The sequence below is a fragment of the Macrobrachium rosenbergii genome, chromosome 2 (assembly GCF_040412425.1).
Source record: "Macrobrachium rosenbergii isolate ZJJX-2024 chromosome 2, ASM4041242v1, whole genome shotgun sequence".
Classification (NCBI taxonomy): Eukaryota; Metazoa; Arthropoda; class Malacostraca; order Decapoda; family Palaemonidae; genus Macrobrachium; species Macrobrachium rosenbergii.
The window spans coordinates 41643013-41653012 of NC_089742.1; the positions used below are offsets into that span (position 1 = coordinate 41643013).

The 10000-nt window shown below is 38.5% G+C and overlaps 1 protein-coding gene across 20 annotated transcripts in view; it reads left to right on the top strand.

Annotated features, from left to right (window-relative positions):
• Window positions 1–10000, top strand: part of LOC136845769 (mucin-2-like) — a 1649806-nt gene that overhangs the window by 1112501 nt on the left and 527305 nt on the right. For 17 of the 20 annotated variants that reach the window (XM_067116026.1, XM_067116065.1, XM_067116170.1 and 14 more), the window contains one exon: window positions 7537–7572. In XM_067116026.1, the coding sequence (XP_066972127.1) occupies window positions 7537–7572 (36 nt within the window). Of the gene's footprint in view, window positions 1–3261; window positions 6281–7536; window positions 7573–10000 lie in introns of all 20 variants that reach the window. The other 3 variants (XM_067116158.1, XM_067116193.1, XM_067116203.1) reach the window with 1 other exon arrangement.

The following is a 10000-nucleotide window of genomic DNA, read 5'->3' on the forward strand; positions in this document are numbered from 1 at the left end:
TCTCTTTCATGGTTTTCTCTCTCTCTCTCTCTCTCTTTTCATGGCTTTCTCAACTCTTAAAGCCTACGGCTCTCTCTGTTTCTCATTCTCTGTTTTCCCCCACCCCTAAATCTTTTTCTCAGTTCATGAAATTTAGCTCTCTCTCTCTCTCTCTCTCTCTCTCTCTCTCTCTCTCTCTCTCTCTCTCTCTCTCTCTGTGAAGGAATTAGGGCTATTAAACTTGAAAAAGATTCCGCAAATTAAATTTTGGTCATCGAAATTGCAGTTCCACTCTTTTAATGAGTGAATTGGAAAGGATGGGGCGAATGATCGACTGAAACAGAAAATGGAGAGAGACTTGGAAAGTTGGAAGAGTCCCCTCTCTCTCTCTCTCTCTCTCTCTCTCTCTCTCTCTCTCTCTCTCTCTCTCTCTGTTCAAGAAGTTGAGTTGAGTTCTCTCTCGCTTTAACTCTATCCAGAAAACCTAATATATAAACGTGCACACACACTCAGACGCTAACTTTATGTATGTAGGTGGAGATAGATAGAGAGGTAGATAAATATATGTATATATATATATATATATATATATATATGTATATATAATTTAAGTATATACATATCTATCTTCTCTCTATCTCCATCTGTGTACACACATATATATACATATATATATATATATATATATATATATATATATATATATATATATATATATATATATATATATATATAACGGAATACAGAAGTCCAGGCCGAAAGATAAAAAGAAACTCTTTCCCTTCTGAAAGAACATAGTCAGAATAGTTAAAAATACAAGTGCTACGCTCATCAAAATTGGGAATACAAACGCCTAGAGATTTCAGCTTCCTCTGGTGGCGCAAGTGAACATCAGAGATAAAATTATTAACATATTTAAAACAACTATATATATATATTTATTATATATATATATATATATATATATATATATATATATACACACATACATAAATACATACATACATACACACTCACGCACACGTTCATGTGCATTCGTTGGAATTCCGACAGTGAAACGCTAACCTCCTTGGGAATGCATTGCTCACATTTCTTACCCTGGCCAATTTTGTCATGTATCTCTCGAGTTCTAGTGACCATCCATCATTATTAGCGTTTCCTCCCCCGTGAATCATTTTTCCCCTTCGCTTTGCATTAGCTTTCCCCTTCTCTATATTTACTGCATATTTGCATATTTATCTGTTGTATGCTTGCGTATTATTTATTGCAGACTTGCATACTTCCGGCGTTGAGTAATACTGCCGTCTGCCCATTAATGAAGATTGATTAATTTTTTTTTCTTATCATTTAGTCAGCTGCATTCGTTGACAGTTGTGTTCTGCACAGTACGGGTTTTTTTTACTTCTTTTTATATTTATACCAGATTGCGTTCGTTTTGTTCCTTAGTGTACTTTATTTCTGTGGAAATGATGTTATCATTAATATTATAATTAAACAGAAAAGTTATCGTTAGGAAGCCGGTATCGCAATATGCGTTCTCAGATAAGGAGCATCATTGCAGACATACTTTTAAATCGGTGTAGTTATAATTTCGAGAGAAGTACGTAAAGAATTGTAGCTTAATGTCTCACTTACAGATATATATATATATATATATATATATATATACAGTATATATATATTGTATATATATAGTGTCTGTATGTGTATATATATTATATATGTGTATGTGCGTGTATTTACATTCATATATCACTGAAACAAAGCTAAAGGTTCTAGTGTGTGTGTATTTGTCATCATCGTCATCTCGTTGGCAAAATGACATCGGAGGCAAAGAAAGGGTCATAACTGTAATGTATCTGTAATTATTAAAGCCATTAAGGAACGTATTAGATGGTAAGGGGTACGAGAGTAAAGTTGTAGTAGCTGAGATGCCTTCTAACCGCTACAACTGATATTCCGTAGGGTCAGTTTTCTCTCTCTCTATCTATCTATATATATCTCTATATATCTCTCGTTATCGTTATCAAGATTCAAATATTATAGCACATAAATCGTAAATTCCTTCCCACATATTTCCACTGAAATTCTCTCTCTCTCTCTCTCTCTCTCTCTCTCTCTCTCTCTCTCTCTCTCTCTCTCTCTCTCTCTCAGAGGAAACTATGTCTTAACTCCAGAATGGTAAGCCCTGGTATAATGCTGACTCAGGGTCCCCTAATCATGAGACAAAGACTTAATGTTGATGAGATGTGGGTGTCTCCCCTCCGATATTAGCGATACTTTGTGGGACTAGTTGTGGGAAAGTTTGGGAGTAATACACGTGTGTATGTGTATGTGTGTGTGTGTATATGTGTGTGTGTGAGATTTGACTTTTTCTCATCACTCTTCCCGTTCCATTTAGGGGCTGGTGATGAGTTTCAGGGAATTGGGGGACATCGCTGGAAATATCCATTAGTAAGAAATTAGTCTCTATTAGTTAGTTTTTTTTTTTTCTACCTGACAGTTGTGGTGGTTGGTTTGTTTTCTCGATGAAAAACAACGGCGTCATTATTATAATCACCTTGGCTGAGGATGTTATGTTTTTGTTATGGTTTGCCGAGCTTAGGTGGATGTTTAAGGTCTCCAAATGCTGCTGTTATTACTGGCATTGTTGACGTTGCTGATGATTATTATCAACATCTTCATTATCCTGGTTTTGTTTAGACAATGTACCATGAGTAATTAACAATACCGTTGCACTGTTGGCAATAACTGTCTTGGTTTGGTGGGAATAATATCTGAAGGTTTTTTTCACTGGAATATGAAGGCTTTTGTTTTGATTTGTTCTTGGTCTCATTTGCTTCCAATTTGAATTTTACAATTTTCCTTGTATTGACACTTCGAGGTTCTTGAAGTTTGCTGTTTGATTAAAGCTCTTCTTTTTATCTCGGTTTTAATTAGTGATAAGCATTTTAGCTGAGCATTTAATTAATAGCGGCCATTTCTTGCGTGTTTACAAATGTAAGTGATACGTTATAAGGATAAATAAAAAATTACTATTATTATTATTATTATTATCCATGAAGTTACTGAAATTTTATGGCAACGTCGGATATTAGCGTATCCGAGAGAAAAGGGAATGAAGAGAATATTTGGAGAAACATATACGACTGTTAAGTTTGTCTTTGGTGTTTGTTTTCTGCATAAACGTTATTAAAACTGGGATCTTTTAAATGCATTAGGAAAGTTACTTTAATTATGTTGTGAAAACTCTCTTTTAAATAATACTTATTTTTATTCCAGGTGTTTATAAAGTTAACATAGATTAAATTAAAAGACAATACGTAGTGAAAATCACTCTACCGCAAGTGAACCATTTGAAAAGAACGGTTTTTCATGAAGCCTTCTGAAGGTAATGTTTTAGGAAGTGACTTGAGACTGATGGATGTAGCGAAGGCTTAATACTCACGATATCAAGATCGATGGTGAAAGAAATTACTGAACTTTTCCTCTGACGCTGCTAATACGATGGACGTTTAGATCAGGAATGGGTCTGTGTGGTAGGAAGAGTAGATGTGTGCGGTGTTGTGGGTGCCTCGGGTGCACTAGGAGGTCGGGCGGGGCGGGACAGGCGTGGTGAGGAGGCGTGGCCCCAGCATGGTGGCTGGGGGGGTGCAGAGTGTGGAGGAGGGCACCCTCTATGCCACACACCCGACCTACTATCCCCAGTTCTACTCCACGCTCCTCCCTCCCGCGCCACCGGGATCTTACTCTTCCTCCAATTACTCTTCTTCCACTTACTCATCTTCAGGAAAGTCTTCAGACTGTTCTTGGCTGAGACCCGAAGGGGTGGAGGGAGCTTTTGTGTCTTCGCCTTCGGGCCGTGCTCGTCATCCCAGATGCACGTGTCCCTCGCCAGAGGCCGTAAGGCAAGCGCGGAAAGCCTTAGCGGCACGACGGGTACGTGCATCTCGGGATCCCAGATGCACGTGTCCTAGCCCTCCAGGGAGTCGAGATGCTAGTCCTTGGAGTGGAACTTCGCCATCTCCCCCTTCTACCCCAGCTACTGCTTCACCTCCTCCTCGGCATCCCCGATGTACCTGCCCTGAGCCTGACTCCTCACACAGGTTAACAAGTAATCGTCGTGCAAGATCTGCAAGAGATTTACGATGCACTTGTCCCTCTACGCCTACTCCCCCTCCTTCTCGAGAGGCAGAATGCACATGCCCTCCTCATCTGCGGCCTCAACAGTCTCAACCTCAACCTCAGCAACACCAGCCTACTCGTCGTTCCTCAAAAGGGAGATTGGTACATGCAGTCCTCTTGAATTATCCAGGAAGTACAGCAATTAGTACGGATCATGGAGATTTTGTCAGGCTTTCTGATTCACCTGGAAAGATTACTGAACCTGATGTTGTTCTGAAAACAAAACCTAAGAAAAGCAAAGCCAAGCTAAAATCTAAAGGAGATAAGAGTGAAGATGAAGATGCCATTAGCACAGATGTCGGAGATGTAGGTTGTGTTGGAGGTTCAGAGGATACTGCCACACCTCCATCCTCACCAGCTCAGCGTGTCAAAAACAAGCTTTGTCATCTCAGACATAAAGTTGTTAGTGGAGTAGCAGCCCTGACAATATCTCGAGGTCAGAAGGACCATGATGGACGTACCTGTAGCTGCGATGGGGAAGGAATACCAAGTAGACCCAGGGTCCGTGCCCCTGGTGTTGTCACTCGAATCTTACCCCCACCTCCCTCCCCTGCAGCAGATGAATCAAGCCAAGATGAAGAAAAGAGTAAAGTAGATGAGAGTATCTCATCAGATCAAGAAAGCAGTTTTCCTGTAGAAGAACTTCCCCAGCCCATTCTTGAGGATGTTTGTTCACCTCTTGGTAGTGTTCCTCCTTTGAGTCCACCAAAACTTCCTTTTACACCTACCATTCGTGAAAACTTATTTCAGCATCCTCTTACCAGGCACCTCTTTGAACTTGGTAGCAATGCCAACTTAATGTCTCCCAGTACTACTCCAACAAAAGATACCACTACTATATCTTTCTCTAGAACCAATGAATTAAGAGTCGTAAATCCAAACTTGAGACAATTACAGAAATTGAGCATATCCCATGGCCAATTAAATGGAGAGCTGGCCTCTGTCATGAGAACACGTTCTATGGAATTATATGTAAAAGACATCACTGATCAAACCCTCAAGCTACCTAAACAGCATCGACTTGGTGGCTCCATGTCTCGTTTAGCTGCTGAGAATCTTAATGCTCCTTCCCACAGAGAACCTCAAGTAGTTAAGAAGATATTGCCTCAATCTCCAAGTCGGCTGCGTGCAGGGAATGACAGTTCACAGTTTTCTACACCTTGTCTTAGTTCAGGCACTTTGACTTGTTTTTCAACTTCACAAAACACACTAAAAGTTAGTGATTATGGTGCTATGGACAAACCGCACTCAAGATTGCGTAAGCACCCAGACTATGAAAATGTAGCTTTCCATAATTCAGGTGAATATGTAATGCTAAGTAAGAAGTTGTTGGATCAGTGGCAATTATCGTATGATGCATGTTTACCCCCTGAAGGGACATTAGTAGTGACAGACAGTGAAGGCATAGCCACTTTACAGAATGACCTGCCAAGTGTTAGCTATGCAGAAAATGGACAAATGTCTGCAATCATGCCTTTGCAGAAACAAGACTTGGAAAAAGCTGCCTTACCCCTGTGCCCTTCAACCAATATGCTCCTTCCTTCCTCCCCCACTATTAGTCATATATCTTTTGGTGGACAAATTACCCCCACCATGCTTCCACCCTCTCCTATAACCACACGCCCCATTGGATCTCTAGAAACATGTACGACTAATGTCCTCCATTCCTCTTTACCACCCCTTCCATCTACCTCCCATACATACCTACCAATTTCAACATTCCCTGCTGCTTCCTCACCAACACCACCACCCCCTTCCACTCCACCACTCACTACTTTTACTAGTTCTTCAACTTTCCCACTCCCTGACCCTCCATCCATAACTACCCTGGTTGAAATTGGCACCCATCCTAGGGGGGGAATAATGGACAGAGAGAAGTCGTACATGACATCGCCCAGACGAGCAAGAGAGGATCTATGTAACCGGCAGCCTGGCCATTTCCATTCTCTCAGAAGAGATTCTCTAAAATTGGTGAAGAAAGAGGACCTTTGGATGCCTAGGAGCAGCATCCAAAGTGAAGCTCGGTCCTTCCGTAGAAGAAGGGCCAGTGATACTGCTGCCTCCACAAACCTTCGTAGAGGTAGCAGCAGCTCTACATCACAGCTTGAGCAAACAGGTAAAGTTTTTTGCGTACATCACTTTAGATAACTGACATTCTTTCATTGGCATGAGAACTCTGGTGTAATAATGTGGTAGTTGTTATGTTCCTGTAGTAATTTTAGCTAAAATAGTTTTGGACTTCAGTGTAATAGTTTTCCTCACCTGAAGAGTAATCATGGAGTCATGGTAAGTTCTGCTCCTGAAGCTGGTGGATTTTTACTCTTCCTTGCAGTCAGTCCGCAGTCAGTCACTTAACAGTGGTAAGTTGTAGATTTAGAGCTCAAATGCGTATTTAAGTATAAGTTTTTTATTACAAAGCATTTATGCTGTTCTAATAGCACCTAGTAATTTTACTCCAAACAATTTCAGTAAAAGGATTCATTTCCTTTATTAAAGCCCTTTCCTGAAGAATTACTACAATCAGAATAAACGTCGATTTAAAGGAGACACTGACATAAGGTCTTAGTGCTGGTTAAGGTTATTTCATTCACAAAACGAACATGTAAGCTCACCAAAGGCAGATTCGTATATTTATCATATTTGCTGTCAATATATAATTATCTTTTTATTGGCTAAAATATTTACTGGCTATAGAGTATTACTTTGCTGTAAATGCATTCCTGACCGTTTTTCATAATTCATTATGACTAATAATAATAATAATAATAATAATAATAATAATATTATTATTATTATTATTATTATTATTATTATTATTATTATTATTATTATATATTGAAGGCCAACGTAATCCCTTTTCTGTTGAAATTTCATTCGTTACCTTACAAAATTTTTGAATTTAAAGATCTTGTCAACTTGCCAACAGAGCCTTTTGAATTTTGCTCTTCTAAAGCGCTGTTTGAATTAATTGTATTTTATCATAGTGTGTAAACATAATCTTACTGTCCTTTTCAGTTTTATCTATAATATCGTTAAAATTTTTTATGATAGATGCGGGTCTTCTTCCATCTTATTATTTTTCAAATAATCAACCACTGCTTGGTCAGTTCTCTTCTAAGGCTGAGCTTTTTATCAAAATATATGAATACGTAAGCCCTCTGTTTTCCATCTTATTTTTCAAATAATCAGCAACTGTTTGGTAACTTCTCTTGTAAGACTGAGCTTAATATGATAACTTTAGGCCCTTTTTTTTTACGAAGCTTTCGTAATGGTAACGCTAGTTTATAATCACAAATCTATCAGTGAACTTTAGTAATGCAACTTTCATATATATTCAACATTAATGGTGCATTTTTTTTTATTCTGTTTTAGGTGAGTGGCGACGGCGACCCCTTCATGCCCATCAAGGTAAATATTTACATTTTCAATGGTTTATGCGTGATGCCCTGACCTGCACCGCCCGCCGACTGACCCACCACCCATCTGCTACAGCCCACTGCCGCACCACCCACCTTCATATACATATGAAATGGTTTTTTGCCCCCCCTCCCCCACACCCCAGATTTTTAGTCACTATAACACGTCTCCCACTATAGATATTCCCTTCAGCGCTGGATAATTCACTTCCCCCCCCCCCACACCTTTTCACTAACCCCATCACTTGCAAAAAGATAAAAAGTGCTCGGCTCTCCCACACTCACACTCACCTGGATCGAAGCAACTTTATATAGAGAGGTGTTGGTTGAAACACTTTGCCCACTTGTACAGTTATTAGCTCTCCACTGTGTGTTCAAGACTGCACTTTGGTTTTCTCTCGCACCAGTTTGACACCTGTTCCACCTCAGAACGCAGGAATTAGCACCGTCAGTCCTCTTAGATTTAAAATAAAAAAAAAATATCCAGATGCTGCAGGAACAACTATTAGTGATAGTTTTTTTTTTTTTTTTTTTTAGAAAACCTCTGTTTCTACACACCCCTTTCCCTCCCCCTCTCCCCCCCCCTTTACAATCAGCCCTCCATTTAATGATTTGTAATTATATTTTTTTGGAAAGTGGGAGATTAATTTCTTTTGAAATTAGATATTTTAACATTGCTGTAATCACATTCCCAGGCCCCTTCTACCCCGCCCCATGCCCTCCCCACCATCAAGAACAGAAGTTCCCCATGACATATGAATAGAGTAGTTGGTGGATTGGTAGCCCCCGCAACGTTATTTTATGCCCAGATAAGTATTTAGTGTAGTTTTTTCTTAAATGTTATTCTTTTTTTTTTTAAATTAGACTCCTTTATCACCAGATTAGGGCAATCTAGGTTTAGTGCCAAGAATATAATATCCTTGTTTAAGCTGTCCGTTTATAGTTATTAAGGCAATCGTGAATTTGGTGAAGAAATATTCATTTGACTAATTATGATGTTATTATGTATTGACTTTGGTGTCCAAGTGATGTGTTTTTCTCCTGTGGTTTTAATTCTGTAAAACATTAATGTTCGAGTAAGTATGAATAACTTTGATTAATAATACTGTTTATTAAGTTCGTCTATGTTGTCTTTTAAGGTCTTTTTGCGTGAATTGTCTCGAAATTGCTCTTATTTTTTCTTTAATAATCTCCATGATAATTAGCCCACCGTAAAATGACAGTCACTCTCTCTCTCTCTCTCTCTCTCTCTCTCTCTCTCTCTCTCTCTCTCTCTCTCTCTCTATCTATATATATATATATATATATATATATATATATATATATATATATATATATATATATATATATATATATATATATATATATATATATATATATTTCAAATATATATATATAAAATCTCAGTAACCTGTAAATAAGAGAAATAAATGCCTTACGGATTTAAGAGCTCATTTTTGTTCAACAACGTTCGAGACTACTGCAGACTGTAACTAGCTAAAGGATGCGAAATTTGAAATTGTTTTGCCAAAAACCTAGAATCTTGAGGCGGAATTCTTTTCTGTGAGGTGTGTATGTTCACATACTCACCTGCATGTATACTTACAAATTCTCATGTTGACTTCGTACATATGCAGTTGTATGACGTTTTTATTACAGCAAGGCATTGGTGTTCTGTATTACTCTAACAGAAGAAGTAACAGCAGTTACAAATGAAGTGGATTTCACCATGGCGTTATATCTAAGCTGCTTAGTTTTTGTGGTTAGGTTAGGCATAACATTGAGAGTCCAGCTCCTCACAAGTAATTCAGGGCCTGAAAGAGAGAGAGAAAGAAAGAGACACTGGTATTTTTCGAGCAGCCGATAATTTCCGTTTGATTCGTAATCCGCATATTGATCCGAGTCTGTATTTGAACTGCAAATTGACATAACATAAACGTATGCTAATGCTCATTGCATACTGCTCAAGGCGTCTCTCTCTCTCTCTCTCTCTCTCTCTCTCTCTCTCTCTCTCTCTCTCAGGTAGAATTGTTTGATCGCATGCTGTCATCAGGTTGTGACATATGCAGAGGTTATCCTTGGTTAGTCAGGTAAAATTCAGTCGTACGCCCACTCATGTACACACAAAGAGAAACGCGCATGAGAGAGAGAGAGAGAAGAGAGATGTATCATGAACTGAGTATTTGATTTCTTATATTATCATGGGTAAGTGTGCCGATTTGTGGTCATGGCTTAGTATATCAATCGAAGAATTTTATTGCAGAGATTTTTTCTTCGGTTTAACCAGAAATCATTTACAGTTACTGTACTTAAGCTTTTACTGGTTTTACTGTTTGTTATATAACTTTTGTTTTCCAATATATCTTATTGTATTATTTTCTACTATAACTTGTTTTACCACCATCGTAGAAGTTTCTCTC